The sequence below is a fragment of the Aythya ferina genome, assembly GCF_964211825.1.
Source record: "Aythya ferina genome assembly, chromosome: 29".
Classification (NCBI taxonomy): domain Eukaryota; kingdom Metazoa; phylum Chordata; class Aves; order Anseriformes; family Anatidae; genus Aythya; species Aythya ferina.
In genome coordinates, this window is record NC_140326.1 from 2055675 (window position 1) to 2074217 (window position 18543).

General features: G+C 50.8%; 2 protein-coding genes across 17 annotated transcripts; both read left to right on the forward strand.

Annotated features, from left to right (window-relative positions):
* The first annotated feature begins 795 nt into the window (after positions 1 to 795).
* On the forward strand, positions 796 to 11339 carry HORMAD1 (HORMA domain containing 1). Of its 16 annotated transcripts, XM_084500258.1 has the most exons (16): positions 906 to 969; positions 1455 to 1542; positions 1670 to 1724; positions 2065 to 2209; positions 2548 to 2611; positions 3169 to 3204; positions 4267 to 4303; positions 4551 to 4571; positions 4669 to 4695; positions 5158 to 5225; positions 6426 to 6577; positions 6896 to 7149; positions 8158 to 8221; positions 9214 to 9290; positions 9684 to 9767; positions 10325 to 11339. In XM_084500258.1, the coding sequence occupies exons 3-16, from the start codon at positions 1692 to 1694 to the stop codon at positions 10394 to 10396; spliced, it is 1134 nt and encodes a 377-aa protein (XP_084356384.1). In that variant the 5' UTR covers positions 906 to 969; positions 1455 to 1542; positions 1670 to 1691; the 3' UTR covers positions 10397 to 11339. The 16 variants fall into 16 exon arrangements, with proteins under 16 accessions (XP_084356385.1, XP_084356387.1, XP_084356390.1 ...); XM_084500259.1 differs by lacking the exon at positions 1455 to 1542 and having other exon boundaries at positions 796 to 1034; XM_084500250.1 differs by lacking the exon at positions 1455 to 1542 and having other exon boundaries at positions 874 to 969.
* A 1157-nt stretch (positions 11340 to 12496) lies between these two features.
* GOLPH3L (golgi phosphoprotein 3 like) lies at positions 12497 to 17522 on the forward strand. The gene is made up of 4 exons (XM_084500266.1): positions 12497 to 13354; positions 15758 to 15889; positions 16054 to 16168; positions 16565 to 17522. The coding sequence occupies exons 1-4, from the start codon at positions 13193 to 13195 to the stop codon at positions 16990 to 16992; spliced, it is 837 nt and encodes a 278-aa protein (XP_084356392.1). The 5' UTR covers positions 12497 to 13192; the 3' UTR covers positions 16993 to 17522.
* The last annotated feature ends 1021 nt before the right edge of the window (positions 17523 to 18543 follow it).

Here is an 18543-nt window from a genome sequence, read left to right on the forward strand (position 1 = left end):
CAAAGCACTTGATGCTTATTTCTTTTACTTTCTAACAGGGTTTCTCTGCGCTTTTCACTTGTTTGACTTTTAAACTGTCATAGGTATACAGCCTCAGGTCTGGAAAACCACTTCCAAGCTGCCTCTTCTCTACCTTCTGCTAGGGACAAGCCACGGGGATGAAGCTTTGCTGCCTTACCGAGCCTGAAGCAAAGTTAATTCTCTTAGAGGTGCCCCCAATCAACACAGAGCCAGGGGGCTGACATCCAAATGTGATGAAATGTCAGAGTTGGGATGTCCCCCACCAGCTTGATCACAGCACTTGCAGCATCCTCTTTAGCTAAAACGATTCCCAAATTTGATTGAATAAAAAGACCCAGCCTCACAGCTGACTGTGGTGGGAGCTGCCCTGGATTTCCCATAGTCAAGCACCACTTCCCTCACTACATTTTTCACAGCAAACACCCTCCCATTAATTATAAACCCAACAAGTGCTTTTAATTCTGGCTTTGGCCGTTGCACTGGCAGCAACAGAGCACTGGTTGTGCAAGGCAATCCCAGCAGTTGAACAGGGATTAAAATTCTTCATAAATACGTTTATTTTTTACACTGAAAACCCTGGAACTGGGGGCAGGTAGGGGGAGACTCTGAGCAGAAGTGGGAGCTCTGAAGAAGCCAGGGAGTGGAGTGTACTGGGAGTGTACTGGGAGTGTACTGGGAGTGTACTGGGAGTGTACTGGGAGCTTTGCGCACGGCCCCTCCGCCACCTGAGGGCTGGAGGAGGCGGGGCTGCGCACGGCCCGCGGCGCCGCGTGCAGAGCTCGTAGCCCCGCCCCGTTTTGCGCACGGCCCTCGCGGGCTATAAATGCGGAGGGGAGCGGGCGGGCCGGGCCAGTTGCGTTCTGAGGAGCGAAGGGGGGGGGGATCTGTGCCAGGCCCTTGTGCTTATTGTGGGGTGGCTTTTTCAGCCTCGTGTGGTGTTTTCTGGAGGTGTATTTTCAATCTGGTGTGTTTTCTGGACTGCAAAAGGAAAGGGTTACCATCCTTCGTCATATGTGCATCTCACTTCAAGAGACAGGGCTGTGGAAGGCTTGTTTGGGGTGTTCGTACCATATGCTTAAACCACTGAATGTCAGGGGTTGTCAAAAAGTGGTTAAACAGGAAAAAAAAAGGAGCCATGGAAGGTTCTGTTCCTGTGTGTTTCCATTTGAGTGGTGAAGGAAAACAACTGAAATCTGGAGGTGGTGGCCAAAAGCAGAATGATTTGGCTTTGGCTGGTGTTAACATGTAGCATCTATTTCAAAGGCTCCTATATCATGCCAATAGGCCCCAAATACTGTAATTATGTATGGGGAGCTGGGGAGGGGGGCTTTGTGTTGACACGCACAGGGGAGGTGGTGGTTGGGGTGAGTTTTGCCCATGCACATGCATCCCTGATCTTACTTAGCTCATGCAACTTTTCCCTTCATTGTTAGAAGTGAAAAATCCTGGGCCTAATGCAGCCAATTACTAAATAAGACCTTGTGTGCTGTTCCATTTAAATGAGTTTGTCAGCTGATGGAGGTAAATTGCCCAGGAAACATCTATAGATTCAACTACTGGGTTGATAAAACCAAATAGCTGCAGCGTGAGCTGAACGCGCTCCTGAGCACTGGTTGTACGTGCATTAATGCAGATGTTTTCTTAACAGCCAGAAGAGTAAAATCAGCAAAATGGCAACTGCTCAGAAGCAGAAGAACTGTACGGTATGACTTTGTCATGTTTCAGCACAATGTGCTATTCGAATAAAGAAAAACAGTGAATCGTAGCTGAAGTAATGCACCCAGGTGCTTTGTAAGATTTCTGGGTTGGAAAATTATGGATTAATTCAATACTCACCTACACATAAAGATGCTCAAAATAGGTTTAAAAGTCTGAACTTTGCGGTCATACACTTGGTAGAAATTGTCAATGTCCTAAAAACGTAGGAACACCAAGTGTGAAGAAAATGATTAGTTTTATAAATGCTTGTCAATTAAAATGTTAGGCAGCAGAACAGACCACAGGCTGCACGTTTGATGTTGAAAGCTATTTTTCCTCTTACAGAGTGCGGTTGTGTTTCCCAATAAAATAACCACAGAGCAGCAATCTCTGACGCTGGTGAAGAGGCTCTTGGCGGTGGCAGTGTCCTGCATCACGTACCTGAGGGGGATCTTCCCTGAAAGTGCCTATGGGACAAGATACCTGGATGGTAACAGGCTCTTTGCATGATGCAGTGGCAGGGGTGGTTGTTAAGTTGGCGTTTTTAAATAAATTAAAGTTCATTTAATTAAAGGCAATAGCTATTTCTTATGAGTGTCATAAAACTTTGCTAATATTACTGAGTTTTATTAAAGATAGGGGTGATGCTGATGCAGGAATTAGAATATTTAGAGCAATGTAAGTGATAGTCTACTTTTAACATACAATTCTGGGGAATGAACTTCACTTTTAGTGTCATAATTTTGTCATATAATATAAATATTATATTAAAAAAATATTTAACATATAAAAAAATATTTAACATACTTTTTTTGTTGTTGTTTTGAGATCTGTGCGTCAAAATCCTGAGGGAAGACAAGAACTGTCCTGGCTCTACTCAGCTGGTGAAATGGTATGTTAACTAGAACACTTGCATGGTGTGTGAGCTCGAAAGATGCCTTCCTTGCTTGCAACTCTAAAGAAAACTTCACTTTCTACAAGTAAACAACTGCATGGGCAGTGTTTTTAGTAACAGTTTTTTACTCAGAAAATAAAACCGCACGCATTTTGGTAAAGCTGTCGTTGATTTCTTCAGTTCCTGTTCTAGGAAGCTTACAACCCAGTGTTTCATAGGGCTCAGTCACTGTTTAGACTGAGTGTGCTTTATGTTTGGTTTCCATGGGTGCAGGAGAATGCTCACGATGCAGATGAATGCAAAAAACATAACCAGCGATTCCTCTGTGGCTGGGTAGGGGGTGCAGTGTTCCCACAAAAACTGAGCCTGTTGCTGTTCTGCATCTTGTATTTGAAGGTCTGGAGCTAACTTTGTGTAAGAAAGTGGTACCGTGGGCCTTCCTATTGCAAACCAGGGTTGTCTCTGCAGGTGGTAGCCCTCTTGCACGTTCACCCAGTCGAATGCCTCAGTTGGGACTCGAGGTATTTATCGTTTTCCTTTCTGTTCACAACGAGGTTGGTTCCTGGCTGCCCTCCCTGTTGTTTAGAAAGGTGTGTATGAGGCAAAGGGCACCTGGGGTGTTTCTTGTCTGCCTGGGGAAATGGATTCCTTCCCAGCTCTGCAGGAGAATGGGCTTAAATACCTCCAACTTCCTCACTGCTCAGATGCCCTCTGGTTACTGAGGTGTTGCCTGCAGTTGTTTCTCACTACTGGGTGCCTCCAGGTGTGGCTTTGATTTCCTTCCAGAAGTGTTTGGGTGACTCCCGAGGTCCTCTCGGTTCTGCAGGGTAGAGGAAAGGGTGCAGCAATTTCGTGCACGGGATTTAACCCCGCTGCAGGCTGCGTCGAACCCTTTAGGAAACGAACTGGAGTCACTGCCCGTGCACTGAATGTGTTGTGGTTGAGCTCAAGCTGCACCAGGGCTTTGAGAGGACACATTCCTGTTTTTTAGGACCTCTCAATTTTCACGCTTACACCAGAATGAGAGGGCGAGTGTTTAGAAACAAAGCAGTTCAGCAGCTGGGGCTTCGAGGCAGTCGCTGCGAGGTGCTGGAGATGCTGAGCTGTGATTTTGGGGGTGTGACTGGGTCACTCAGATGGGAACCAAGCATTAGTATGCAAGGGCAGTGGCACAGCAGCCTGAGGATGCTGGCAAGGGCTTGTGCAAGCCCTTTGTCGCTTACAGGTGAGCAGAGTTTTGTAACTCAGCATTGTGGACGTGCCAAAAGTAACGCCTGCTCGTTGACCACAGTCAAAAGAACTGCAGGGGAAATTACAGTAAGTTTTGGGGTCCTGTTTGCATGTTATAGGAAAAAAAAATTCCAGCAGCTAAATAATAACGCCTTTGTGCTTCAGAGATGTTCAGTTGAAGCATTCATACACTGATTTGTGAATCTATGTATAAAATTTGACACTGATAAGCATCCAATTGCCTTGTTTTGTTTCCTTATAGATCATATTTTTACTTGGTAAGTAAAAAAATTATTACTAATAAAAAAGACATGATGGAATAAACATTTTTGCTACAGCAGTAGTAAGACTGTACAAAGACTTTAATTCTGTGGGAGTATTTTAATCAGGACTAGATGGACAATCTTATTTGATTTTTGCAGGATGTTAGGATGCTATGATGCCTTGCAGAAGAAATATGTAAGTCTTCTAGTATCATTTGTTTTTTTGTTTTTTTAAGTGTATGGGAATGTTCATTTATAGAATTCCACTGCCTGCCACTGTAGTTCTAGGACTTTCTGGTTACAGGGTAGCTCAGATTTCTTCAAATAGGCCTCCAGTGGTCATAATTGGTTTTGAGAGCTAAAGAAAACATGCTTGGTAAGCAGAAAAAGACTGTAGAGTACATCTAATTATTTTTTTTTTGCTTTAATTATGTTTCCAACAGCTAAGAATGATTGTCCTAGCGGTAAGTACATCAAAAGTAAGGCACTACTCTAAGGATCCGTGCTTAGATGTATGTACAGTTCTTAATCTGCTTCCTGTCTTTACTTTTAAAAATCCAGGTCTATACCCACCCAGAAGATCCTCAGGTAAATCTGGTAGAATAATTCCCTTGATGACTAATGACAGGATAGGCAGAGTGAAGCTTGCCTGTATACAAGCAGTAGGACTGAATTTTCTCCCCAATGCATGTCCTAACTCTGTGTAACAAACTCATGGCTCTTTGTGGGGAAAATCCATAACTAAACACTGTCTGTGAGCTGGGTGAAATAGTTCCATAGCAATTAAAATGTGGATAGAATATTTAATTCTAAAAACTTCTGCTAAAATTTCTTTTAAAATATTTCATTGTGGTGATTCCAGGGGGGAACTTTAGATTTTTGATTTGATTAATATAGTGTGCATTAAAACTGTTGAAGTATTCCTATGCTGTATTTCAGGCTGGGAGTTAGGAGCTATCATCATTTTGTTTAAATACCAAGTTATCAGATGCCTGAGTAGAAGCAGTAACTGTTTGCTTGACAACTTTAATAATTGCTGTTTGTTTGCAGACAATTACTGAATGTTATCACTTCAAATTCAAGTACACCCACAACGGGCCACTCCTGAATTTCAGCAGGTACTGTCCCCGTGACTGCTCTGCTCTGTGGTTTTAAAGCTCATTGCATGCACCAACCCAAACATAAGAGCTTCAGATTTTCTTGTTGGCTTTTGCTCTTCTAAATCTAGATCTTACCACTGATTTTTATCAGTGCATCCTTATTAGTTAGGCTGTTTTTAAAATAGAGTGAATTGTTTTAGTGTGTCGTGAGGATATTTGTGAAATATGCAGTCAAAAAAGTGTTCCTTAGCTACAAGGAAGTAACTTGTTCTAAACAAATACCGAAACGTGACCAGTTCTTTCCTTGCATAACGTACTCCTTCCAGTTTTTCTCTGACATAAAATGATTTCTAAACTTGTTTTTTTTTAAAAAAAAAAAGGGGGGGGAGAGTGGGCTACAGTGCTGCAATCCTTTGGCCTGAGGTTGGTTACGTACCTCTGAAAGTCGCGTGGTGGCAGGAGATGGGAGTCAGCCACTGCAGGCTGGTTTTGTGCACTAGGGTGATTCAAAAACAAGTCCTGCTTCCTTGCCACCCTGCAGGGAAAGAGAAATGTCTGCGAGGTTGGGAAACACATCTGAGACTGTTTCAGGTGCCTCCAAAAGGCTGTGTGCCTTGTGAAATAAATCGCGTGCCCCAGGCTGGCTGCTCAGGACCTCTCTGACCTGGGCTATTTCTGGGAAATGATCAGGCTCTTGTGAAGATGTTAACAGTTCCAGGGAATGCAGTTGGGAAGGTGATTGTGAGGAGGAGGGAGTGGTAGCAGAGCAAGACCTCTCTGTTTTTAGTGACGGTAAGGTAGAATTTGGGGCATCTGCTTGGAGTTGGGTGTTGCCGAGCCAGATGCCAGGAGTCCCTCAGGCATCTTCCCTTATCAGTAACCTTCCCTTTCAAAATCAGGAGTGTTACTTGCAGCCCCTGAAATACTACGGGTGTGAGAGACCTAGCAGGACTGGGGCTTGCATATGTACCAGCTTCTATTTCAGATCTGTTTTTAAGCATTGTGTAACCTAAAATATAGCTGTAGGGCACAACTGCTGCACCCCAACGCTTCCCTGATGTTCATGGCTCAGAATTTGATCTTACAAGGGACAGCACGCAGCTAGGAGGTGGTAGGAGCTGCAGTCCTTGTGATCTCAGAAATGGGATGTCGTGTCTGTGTATTATAACACTGAAACCATTCTGTATAAAAAAAGCTGAACGCTCTGTCCATTTCTAGCAAGAGCAAAGGGAGTGATTCCCCGATCACCTGTGCAGACACCAAGAAGGCAAGCATCCTCCTCATTCGCAAGATTTACGTTCTGATGCAAAACCTAGGTCCGTTACCAAATGATGTCTGCCTGACCATGAAGCTGTTTTATTACGATGAAGGTAGCGTTTTCCTGATTAATTTATCAGCTGTGCTTAGACGTTTGAAAACAAAGAAATATTTTCACCTATAATCTTCGTGGTGGCTGGGACTTGTTAAACTTTCCCGTGTTTAATTATTTCTTGGGACAGGTTCTAAAATCCAAGGGGCACAGATCTGATCTCTGTACAGACTGTACAGTCTTACAGCTGACTTCATTGGAGCAAGGGTTTCAGTGGGGGAAAAAAAAGAAGAAAAGTCTTTTAGCTGCACGAGCTGAGGTTAATTTGACAAGAGCATGTTTTGTTGCAGTGCAACGCTTCGTGTGTTCTTCCCTACAGTTACACCACCTGATTACCAGCCTCCTGGTTTTAAGGAGGGTGAATGTGAGGGGATGATATTTGAGGGAGAGCCCATGCACCTTAACATGGGTGAAGTGCCAACGCCTTTTCACATGCTGAAAGTCAAAGTGACAACAGACAAACAGAGGATGGAAAATGCCGATGAGAGCATACTGAAGCCAGGAGATACTGATCAGCCTCTCCAGGTGCTCAGAGTGGACAGAGATGATCCAGAGGAAAACCAGCACATGGATGTAAGAGCTCACGTGCTTTGTGCAGCTTCTTGAGATGTGTTGTGGTTTATGTTCTAGAAAGGGGCTGTTCATCCTACTGTGCCTGTTAGGATAACATTAGTAGGGGATGTGTTATTTCCAGAGGCACTGAAGTATCACAGCAGGTACTCAGCACGCTTCTAACTGTACTTCTCCTGTTGGCAATCTGTCATTAAAGCAGTGTGGAACAAGTGCATCAGCACAATGCCTGCGCTGCTGGGAGCCCTCCGAGGCAGGAGAGGAGCAGCAAGGGAGGAAGCAGCGGTGTGCTGCATGCTCAGCTCCAGCCACCCTGAAACCTCCCTGTGGCTGTCCCATGCCCTTCCTGAGCAAACCCCTGCGTCCAGGCGGTGCTGACCGGGGCTAAATTTGCTCTTGGACAGCAGGGTAAACCCAGCTGGGGATGCTGTGGCTCAGTTTGGTTCTGGATTGGGATTTCTGTCAGGAAAAGCACAGCCAAATCTGAACATGCCGACAGACTCTCACATCCTGTTGGTGTTGTAGCCTCTGAGATGGCACTGAGCATTGGGCAGGCAGCAGGGAACACTTAGGGGCTGTTGGGTGCAGAAATCCTCTGCTGTTCCACACTGGCCATAGGTAAGAAAGAAGCTTCAGGGCTTCTGGCTCATCCTCCTTACCAAGGCCTCCCCAGCAGTTGTTTGGCAGCCCCTTACCTCTGTGCATGGCTCCATCGCTGCTTTACCAGCAACACAAAGGTGCACTGATGGTTTTCTCCTAGCATCTGTTACAGTTTTTCCACAATTGGACACATTTTTCACAATTGGACATGTTTTTTAGTAATTGAATCAAATGTATGCCTGCATTGATAACTAACGTTGAGCTAGTCTGTACGTTCCCATATCATGTTCAGTTATTTTAAAGCAGTTTGTTTCACCAAGAATCCATCTGGTAAGATCTGTTCCAAAGCTTTTGTGAGTAGAAACTTTTCTTTATGTCTGCTGTAAGTAACAGACCCTTTTCTTTATCTAGGAAGACCCCGTGTTAGATAACAAAGTGGAAGATGGTAACCGCGTGAATACTTCGGAAGCTCAAGGTAAAATTTATCTGTTTTCCAAGTCTCTTCAGTTTGTGCCTCTTTCCTGATGCTACTCAAAGAAATACTCAGTTTTCTGCTGTAGGCTGCCATGTTCAGATTTGTGGTGTTTTCCTCACGCCCATTGCTGTGCCTTTGTTTTAGTCTAGATTTGATCTGTGAAGTACTTACTTGTGTTAAATAGAGACATTACAGTTGTTTTTCAGAAAGGTGCAACTTCTCAAAAACAGCTTAATATCCCCATGCTGTTGAAAAATAATCATGGAAATGTGTAGGAAAGAGCACACGTAAACCACTTCTCTTGATGTTAGTAAGCTGCAGAACTGCAGTACCCATTAAAAGCTCCGCAGCTTTTATGTGCTTGTAGAATTCACAAGAATTCAAAAAAAATAATGTAAAAGTATGATGAATAGCTTGTCTTACAGGGTTGGTAAAATGCTTTTTTATGGGACCTGCCAGACTGTCAGAAAAATGCGGTTGTCATCCAGAAATAGTTCAGTTAGTCACTTCCCCCTCTGAAGAACCTGTTTGTCACCTCTAACCAGTTTGTGCTTATGTGGGGATCCTAGGAAAAAAACACAGTGGATTAGAAGCAAAAAATAAAATAAAATAAAAACTCTCCAGCTCTCAGAGCTCATTCTTTCCTCCTCCTGCCTTGTCTTTGTGACCTGGAGCTGCAGGCAGAGGTCCTCAGCTGTATGTGGCCAGGTTACAAAGCACCAGCCACCTGCTGACAGTGGTTTGGGATGGGTAGAAGCGTGCCAGAAGTGCAAAACCAACCCGTGAGGGTTTATCCTCACAAGCAAGGTGTGATGTAGATGGGCATTGAGCAGTACGTTGAGAGTCTGGGGATCGAGCCCATCCTTCCAAAGAGCATGTGTGAGTCTGTGTCACATAAAACCGTGCATTTTCCTCGTGTCAAAGTGTTGCAGTGGTAAGAGGCTGTTAGTGCCTGGTCGACTGTGTGCTTTGTTATTTAACAACTTTTACAGAACTGGGTTTCCCTGGTGGAGGAGATGAAGTGACGAAGGCTGGAGAGAACAGGAGTCTGTACGTTTCCAATCGCCAGGTATGGAAACCACTCTCTGCCAGCTTCAACTCTTACTAGAGCTTTTGTGAAGCTTTGAACTCCGTGTTTTGAGTTAACTCAAGTGATTAATCAGTAATCTGCTGAAGGTTTATTTAAAACAGTATTTTCAGCAGTAGAGCACGTTACGATTTTAATTCCCAGTGTTTTTACAAAAATGGTGAATATTCTACAGCAATCAGAAGGAATAACCAAAGGCTGGTGCTCTGATCAGTTTTCGAACTAAACAGTTGGGCTGACTGAGGCTACAAGAAATGGAAAAGCAATTTCCCATGTTTGTAAATTGCCATAAATGAGCACTCTGCCTAACAGAAACTTCTCTTCTAATTCCAGCAGATGAAAACTTGATTTTTAACATTTATCTTCTCATTTTAGGTTGATCATTTGGCAAGTAAGACATCTGAACTTAATATGTCAGAGAGCAGGACAAGGAGCGGGAAGATATTTCAAACCTACATCGTTAGTATCAGCTTTTCTTCTATTTCTGTTCTTTAAGACTTTTTTCCTGTTGCAAGCAGTGAATAAAACTCCAACCTCTGTTACAGCTCATGCTGAAAAAATGAAACAATGCTAGAATTTAGACGAGGCAGGTGCTTTAAACGAGCAGAGGTGCTGCAGAGCTAGAGGCTAAACTCACCTTGTCATATGTGTGCAGGTCAGAAATGCCCAGGTGGAGGTCAGAAGGAGGCACGGTGCTCCAGGAACCGGGCTTGGGGTGCATTGCCTGAAGCTGCAGCACGTGGGGGCACTGCCCTTGTAGTGTAAATAAATCCCCTGCTCTTTCCCCTGCCGCTGGGGGGGGGTGTGCTGTAAAAACTTCGGTGCCCAGATGTTGCTCTGGGTGTTTAAGAAAAAAAAACAAACCTCTAAGCAGTGGGGAGCAGCAGGAGCTGGGCGCTCAGCACCTTGCACAGCCAGGTTTGGGGTGGATTTTCTTCTCGTTAGATGTGGTGGCAGCGAGGAGCAGCCCATGCAGCACCACGACCTGTAACCCTGTGCCTGGTTTCTCCCTGCAGGCTGAGCCCTCTTCCAGTCAAGACGTGCTGCCAAAAAGGAGGAAAATCAGTGAGCCGAAGGAGCAGTTTTAGACACGCCTCTCCTGGCTGTTGGCTTCTAGGGTGCTTCTCCACACCACTTCCCTTTGGTTGTTTAATGTGATTGTTAATATTTAAGTGTTCTTTCAGGGACCTTGTTCTATTTGTAGTCAAGATGTTGTGGGTTCTAAGGAGAAATCTACCAAGAAGCCATGTGGAGTAAATCAGAAGTTCCTTTCTGTAGGAGGCTGTATCCCCATCAGGAATGACAGAGGCTGGCTACTGATGTGTAACTCTGGGATAAAAATTGAAAAAATCTGTAACGAAGGTGATTTGGGGGTGGGGGCTCCCTGCTAATAACGTGCTTAAACCCTGCAATGTGAGATTTCACTGGTAACATTTTCTGGGCTGTACGTCAAAGCTGAGGAGCTCCTTGGTCAGAACCTGCCCTCCAGGGCCCAAAATCCTCGAGTCTTGGTGTTATTTTTTGGAGCAGGTTTCTTAATTTCTGGAGCAAGTTTAGGAAAGCTGTTAAGCTGTGTTACAATTCTTGGTTTTACTACAAAGCAAGCAGAACTGGAACAGTTACGGATGTTTGATTCATTCTTTCCAGACCAAAGGCACCAGACGAACAATAAGCAAGCATTCTTCGTACCTTTACCCACGTATTTCATGCCAAAATACCAGGATTTGTGTACAGGTGTTCATATATATATTTACAAAGGGTATGAACCTGGCAGGCACCTGTTCTCAGGGTGTGAGATGAGTTGAAAGAGAAGCCTGAATGTATCAGAAATGATTAATTGCAGGGATTGGAAAAGGTGCTAAGTTGTTCTGCCAAAATAATTGTTCTTTTTCATGTAGTGTAAAAGAATTGGAGGGAAGCTGTTGCACAGCTCCTGTGTTCAGATGTGGATAGCTGAGCATTTCTTGATATATTTGAATTTAAACTGACATCTTTTTACCTTATTTCTCCATTAAAGCAGCATTCAACGTGTGGCTGTGTGTTTCTTCCACGTTCTGATCGGAATGCACTTCGTGGTCTTAAGGAAAGGCAGGGAAAGAGCAAATGGGGCAAAACCCTGCGGATGTGGAACTTTCCTTGGCCGGGCAGTGGGGACACAGGCATGGTGCAGCCCCAGGGGGATCTCCAGCTCCTGGCGTGGTGCTGAGAGCCCCTGGTGCTGCCCCATGCCCTACGTGTGACCTGCAGCATGGTGTGGGTCAAGGTGTGGGTCGCAGCCACGCAGTTCTCTTCAGTGCTGAACCGGGTGAGCAGGATTTAATTAGCACCAGCTGGTTTTGTCGGCTTTGCGGTGTGATTTAACAGGATTTCCTCTGCAGCTCTAGACCGCAGACTCAGAAAAAGGGTTGGGTTAGCAGAGACCTCAAAACCCACCTGGTTCCTGCCCCCAGCCCCATGCAGCCTGGCTTTGGGCCCCCCTAAGGGATGGGGCACCCCCAGCTCCTCTGGGCAGCCTGCGCCAGGGCCTCGCCACCCTCCTGGGGAAGGAATTTTTCCTGATACTGACCCAAATCTGCACTCTTCTGCCTCAAGGTGTTACCCCACTCCCCCCACTGCACCCCCTGAGTTTCTCCCCAGCTTTCCTGTAGCCCTTTAGGGCCTGGCAGCGTTGGTTCCTGTATCTGCACTCACTGCAGTGTCTGTGCACAGCCTTCCCCTCGCACCAGTGTGCAACGCGTCTTGCACACCTTCCAAGCCTTGTACGTGTCCTGGATGAGCCTTGATGCCTTGTGTGCCTTGCACACACCTTGCACAAGCAGAATGCCTTGCACGCTCCTTGCACTCCTGCACAAGCAGCATGCCCCTTGCCTGCCTTGCACACCTCTTGCACAAGCACCACACACCTTGCAGAAGCAGAATGTCCCTTGCATGCCCTGCACATGCCTTGCACGCTCCTTGCACAAGCACTGTGAGCCTTGCACACCCTGCACATGCCTTGCACAAGCAGCACACTCCTTGCACACCCTGCACATGCCTGGCACAAGCAGCATGCCCCTTGCCTGCCTTGCGCACCTCTTGCACAAGCACCACACACCTTGTACGCCTTGCACAAGCACCACGTGCCTCGCACAAGCAGCATGCCCCTTGCCTGCCTTGCACACCTCTTGCACAAGCACCACACACCTTGTACGCCTTGCACAAGCACCACGTGCCTCGCACAAGCAGCATGCCCCTTGCACACCCTGCACACGCCTTGCACAAGCAGCACGCCCCCTGCACGCTCCTTGCACGCCCCGCACACGCCTCGTCCCGGCTGCAACCGGCACCGCCCCCCCCGGGGCCGTCCCGGGCCGCCCCCCCCGTGCTCATTGGCGGCTCCGTTCTCCGGTGCCGGCCCCCCGCTGGCCTTTCCCGGAGCCCGGGGAGCTTTGGGCCGGCTTCGCTTCCCGCACCGGCCCCGAGGCTCCTTCCCCAGTCCCGTCCCTCGCCCCCGGCTGCTCTCCGGCCATCCCAGCGAGGCTCCGAGCTCAGCTCCTGGACACCCCGGGATAAACCTCGAGAAGAAGCCGGGCTGCCCCCGGGGGGGCTGCCACCGCTCCCCGGGTCTGAACCGAGCTCCTGACCCCATGGCCAAGCCGGGGGTCCCCGGGGCGTGAAGGCTCGGTCGCCGTCCCGATGTCTCGCCAGCTCCGTGGAAGCGCGACCACCGGCTTCAACCCCATCCCGGGGCGACGGGCGGCAGCTCCCCGCCGGTGATTCCCGTCCAGCCATCGCTGCGATTCCCCGGGGAAACGGGGCGAAGGCTCCCCGACACCTCCGGAGGCCACCCGGGGGTCCCAGCCCCCTGCCCTCGCGCGTGGTCCTCGGCCTGGCCGCGGGTGGCGATGACGACGTTGACCCACCGGGGCCGCCGCACCGAGGCGGGTGGGAGCGTGGGCAAGAGGGTGGACGGCGAAGAAGAGAGGGACCCGGAGGACGATGACTCCAAAGGCACCCGCCTGACGCTGATGGAGGAGGTGCTGCTGCTGGGACTGAAGGACAAGCAGGTAAAGCGAGGCTGCAGGTCTTAAAGCGAGGCCGTGGGTCTTAAAATGAGGCCACAGGTCTTAAAATGAGCAGTTTGTCCAAAAGCGAGGCTGCAGGTCTTCAAGTGAGGCTTTAGGGAAATCCACAGCCTCGTGTGGCAGCCCCGATGGCAGCGCAGAGATGCCCCGGTGCTGTTTGCTCTTCGCCAAAACCCTCTTTGAGAAACGATGAGGGCAAGTTTTGAGGGAAGGGGGCAAGGGGACAGAAAGCGGCTGGAGCAGGATGAGCTCCCCGGTGGCTGCCGTTCCCTGCTCGAGCAGCACCAGGGGCGATCGGGGCTCTTGGTTATCAGCCCCCACAGCGGGGCCGGCCCCGCTCGGCACCTTTCTGCTTCCTACACGGCAATGCCTGCATTTACATCTCCTGGGGCATGGCAATACTGCTCCTCCCCTCCGCCAAAATGGGGAAAATCAGGCAAGGGGAGGCTCAGCAGGAGCCCGAGGCGCTTCCTGAGGCAGCAACAAATGCAGAGGGGTGCGAGGTGCCTGTGCTCCCAGCCCCTGGGGCCCCGGTGGTCCTTGAATAATCCTGGGCAGGCACCTTATGCCCCCCAGCCCTGCTCTGGCCGTGGTTTTCTGGCAGGGACGGATGCGGCGGGGGGCTGAGGGCTTGGCAAGCTCAGCAGGGAGTTGCAGGAGAGCGGGGTTACCCGGGGAGCATCACGCAAATAACTGGGGAGCAAATATTTAAGAGCAGCGTGGCACGGCTTCCTTCCTGCCTGGGTTACGTTGAGCATTCTTGGTGCGGTTTACATATTCCTGGGAATGGCCCTGCAGCCACCAGGAAGTGAGGAGAGCACAAGAGATAAGAGAAGGACTTGTCTTACAATTTCTTCGTTTGTTTTTCGTCCTGTCCTTCCGTGTTTTGCCACCTGAAGGCAAGACGCAGGCAGCAGGCCTCACGGTCCACCCTCATGGTTTGATGAGCAGGGGAAAATTAAAAAATATACTAATGAAAAAGATGATTTTAGCCAAACCCAATGAGCCCACAGTGCAATTTCATTATTTTAAGTACCAGTCTGTCCACGTAGGGGACACTGGCTGCACACCAGCATTCGTGACCAGTCTGATTTCAGGAGCTGATATTACCCAAGGAGCTTTCAATTTCTCTCATTTCAGCCCCCTTAAAATTTTCAGGGCGAAATGTGCCTTCCAGCCCAATGAACCGAAACCTTCGGTAACCTCCATGCCCTTTTTCAGAGAACTGGTTCCTAAAGGGCACGTGCAAAGAAAAAAAACACCACAGTGCGTCTCCCGTGGAAGGAAATCAGCACGTCTTAGCAAAGACAAGCGTGAAGGGTTGCTTTGTCTTCGCTCACAAGGAAATGAAGAAGGCAAATAAAGGCTTTAATTTATTTTATGACTCCCTGTGCTGAGCAAGCTGAACAACCCGGTGTCCAGATGCGCTGTACAAACAGACACGCTGGGGACAGGAGGTTACTCGTATGGACTATAAAAGCTTCTACGCAGGAGGCCACAAGCTCTCGGCCTTCCTGTCTTGGGAAGGGCTTCTTGGGTTGCTTTGTCTGTGGTCCCCCAGCTTGGTTAGAGCTGCCCTTTCCCCCCTTCCTCCCCATTTTCTCAAAGAAAAGCTCCAAGGAAAGGGAGCGAGGGCCAGGAATGGGGCACAGCACCTGGCCCCATCCACCCTTCGGGCACAGTGAGTTCGGGGCCATCCTGAATCTCTTCCACTGTAGTTGCAGCCCCGGCCCCTGTCTGCCACATGGTGGAGGCGGAGAAGAGGCCGTTCCCTTCATTCTGCAGCTGGCTTTTAAGCCTTGGGGCCCCTCATCCGGACTCCAGACCTTCCCTTCCCAGACTGAGAACCCCATGCAACCAGCAGTCCCTCCAGGACCATGCTTTCCAGCCCCCTGCACCTTCTTGGTGCTCTGCCCAGCACCATACGGACTCGGGAGCCCCCATTTCTCAGGGCAGGGCTCCAAAAAGACCACTTGATGTGAAACGTGTTGAGTTTGGTCTGGCTTGAGCGCTGCCCAGCCCATGGCAGCCCTTTCCATGAAGAAAGGAGTAAAAGGAATGGCCTCAAGTTGCACCAGGGGTGGTTCATGTTGGAAATGAGGAGACATTTCTACACAGTCAGGCACTGGGATGGGTTGTCCAGGGAGGTGGTGGGGTCACCGTCCCTGGGGGTGCTCAAGGAATGGTTGGACGTGGTGCTTGGGGACGTGGTTCAGTGGTGACAGTGGTGATAGGGGGTGGTTGGACCAGAAGATCTTGGAGATCTTCTCCACCCTTTATGATTCTTTGATTCTGTGAGGGGATGTTGAGGGTGGGGGTCCCTGGACATGGCGGTGGGGCTCTGGCCGCCTGTCCCCGGCGTCACACGTGTCCCTGTCCCCGCAGGGCTACACCTCCTTCTGGAACGACTGCATCTCCTCTGGCCTGCGCGGCGGCATCCTCATCGAGCTGGCACTGAGGGGCCGCATCCAGCTGGAGCCCCTCACCGCCAGGAAGAAGAGGCTGCTGGACAGAAAGGTGATGGCAGCGATGGGGCCGAAGGGCTGAGGCGGTGCCATGGGTGCCGGCCATCCTGTGTGTCCCCCACACATGCATACACACGCCCCGCGGTGGCTTTGTGGCGTGCTTCAGTGCCTGCCCGCATCCCAGCCTGATGGCTCCCGGTCCTTTTGGCCTCCCAGGTGCACCTGAAGTCGGACGCTCCAACTGGTGACATCCTGCTGGACGAGACCCTGCGGCACATCAAGGCCACGGAGCCTGCAGAAACAGTGCAGACCTGGATAGAGCTGCTCACGGGTAGGCCCAGCAAGAGGAGGCACAGAGTCATGGCGTGGGTTGCGTTGGGTTGCGTTGGGTTGGGTTGCATTGTGTTGAGTTGCGTTGGGTTGTGTTGTGTTGTGTTGGGTTGGGTTGCGTTGCGTTGTGTTGGGTTGGATTGGGTTGCGTTGTTTTGGATTGGGTTGTGTTGCGTTGGGTTGTGTTGAGTTGCGTTGGGTTGGGTTGGGTTGGTGGGGAGCTCAAAGCCCACCTCATTCCTGCCCCCACCATGGGCACCACCCCTGCCTCCCTAGCCCCATCCAGCCTGGCCTTGGGGCCCCCCCCAGTGATGGGGCACCCACAGCTCCCCCAGACAGCCTGGGGCTGAGCCAGGCTCCATCCACCCGGCCTCCAACGTGGTTTATTTCTCCTCAGGGGAGACCTGGAACCCCTTCAAGCTGCAGTACCAGCTGCGGAACGTGCGCGAGCGCATCGCCAAGAGCTTGGTGGAGAAAGGCATCCTCACCACGGAGAAGCAGAACTTCCTCCTCTTCGACATGACCACGCACCCCGTCAGCAACGCCGCCGAGAAGCAACGCTTGCTCAAGAGGCTACAGGAAGGCGTGCTGGAGCGCTGGGCGGGCGACCCGCACCGCATGGACCGCAGGACTCTGGCTCTCCTGGTGCTCGCCCACTCCTCGGACGTGCTGGAGAATGCTTTCAGCAGCCTGACGGACGACCGGTACGAGGCGGCGATGAACAGGACCAAGGAGGTCCTTGACGCAGATCCAGAGGTGGAAGCTGCCAAAAACAGAGACACGGAGATGATCTGGGCCATCCTGGCGGCCTTCAACAAGGCTTGAGGCCCCGCAGGGTGGGCGGCGGAGCTTCGCCTGCCTCGGCGTGAGGCCACGGGCTCCCTTGGCATGGGGTGGTGGCGAGCCCAGCTCTCCCCGCAGGGCTGGAGGGGGACAGGAGCCTCAGGACCGCTGCCAACAGAGGCTGCTGCCCCCAGGGAGCGGAGGTGACGGCCACCGGCAGTGCTGGATGCCTGCTGTGGCAGCACTGAGGCGCCCCACCGGCCAAATTGCAATGGGAAGGGGCTCAGACCCCCCTCAGGAACAGCCCGGACCCTCTCCTTCCCCTGCGTGCGATTGCGGGGTGGCCCCGAGCCTCCGGGCTGTGCTGCCCTGCGGCTCTTTTCAAGAAGGGGATGAGCTCACTGTGATTTTTATTTTTTTTTTTCCGTTTTAATTATGATTAATTTCCTTCCTCCTCTGCCACTTGGACTCCCCGCCGTGGATGTGAACGTGTTTCTGGGTATTGAAGCCCCATAGCCTGCAGTCGCGGCGGTTCCAACTGCTCCTTCTAATAAAAGGGTTTGGTGGTGGAAGGCAGGTCCTCGGTGCTGCTGGTGGCATGGGGACACCCCAGGCTGGGCTCCCGCACCCCAGGGCTGCTCTGTGAGGCCCGGGGCTGTCCCCAGGGACGCAGATCCTCGTGGGCACCTTCTTGGGGTCACCAGGAAAGCAGCGGGTCGGAGCCGGTGCCGGCGGGGAGCGTGGGCAAGGAGCCCGCAGCACAACGGGGTGTCAGGATGGCACAGGGCCATGGGGACAGCCTGGGGACGTTGTGGGACATGGGGATAATGTAGGGTCATGGGGAGGTTTCAGGGCTATGGAGATGTTGTGGGACTTGAGAACATTATGGGCTGTGGGGACAGTGTGGGACATGGGGACTGTGTGGGGCGTGGGGACAATGCAGGGACATGGGGACGGTGCTAAGGGAAACTGGGACATCTGGGGCTTATGGAGACACTGCAGGACATGATAAAATGATGGGCCATGGGATCAGCGCAGGGCCATGGGGACACTGTAGGGCCGTGGGGACGTTATAGGGCCACAAGGCTGTGGCTGGGCCATGGGGACACTGTGGGGCCATGAGGCCAGATCAGGACGATGCCCCAGTGAGGACACTGGGAGCACTGGGGGACACTGGGAGGGGCAATGGGAGTGCTTGGGGACACTAGGGGTGTCAGTGGGGGTGCTTGGGGACACTGGGAGCACTGGAGGTACTGGGAGCACTGGGGGCACTGGGAGCACTGGGAGCTCTGAGGGCTCCAAGGGGCTTCTGCGGCCCGCCAGGAGGCGCCCCGGCCTGCTCCTGCAGCCGAGCTGAAGCCCCGCCCCTCCCGCCCGCTCATTGGGTCCCCAGCCGCAATCCTTCTGCCTATTGGTTCTTTCCAGCGTCAATCAAGCTGAGGGGGTTCCGCCTTCCCGCTCAAGCTGCCTCACTTCCCATTGGCCCCCCACAGCTCCAGCCGGGGCGGCTAAGCCCCGCCCCTCTCCCCGCCCCACGCTGGCGCTGATTGGTTGGAGGTGATGTCAACGCGCCCTCCTCCCCGCTCCCATTGG

Bases quoted from the DNA above. Each gene is read 5' to 3' on its own strand.
- GOLPH3L (XM_084500266.1), top strand. From the start codon at position 13,193: ATGACGACGTTGACCCACCGGGGCCGCCGCACCGAGGCGGGTGGGAGC. The intron at 13,355-15,757 runs GTAAAGCGAGGC...CTGTCCCCGCAG, and splicing joins TGGGACTGAAGGACAAGCAG to GGCTACACCTCCTTCTGGAA. The intron at 16,169-16,564 runs GTAGGCCCAGCA...ATTTCTCCTCAG, and splicing joins CTGGATAGAGCTGCTCACGG to GGGAGACCTGGAACCCCTTC.
- HORMAD1 (XM_084500259.1), top strand. From the start codon at position 1,692: ATGGCAACTGCTCAGAAGCAGAAGAACTGTACG. The intron at 4,572-4,668 runs GTAAGTACATCA...TTAAAAATCCAG, and splicing joins TAAGAATGATTGTCCTAGCG to GTCTATACCCACCCAGAAGA. The intron at 5,226-6,425 runs GTACTGTCCCCG...GTCCATTTCTAG, and splicing joins CCACTCCTGAATTTCAGCAG to CAAGAGCAAAGGGAGTGATT.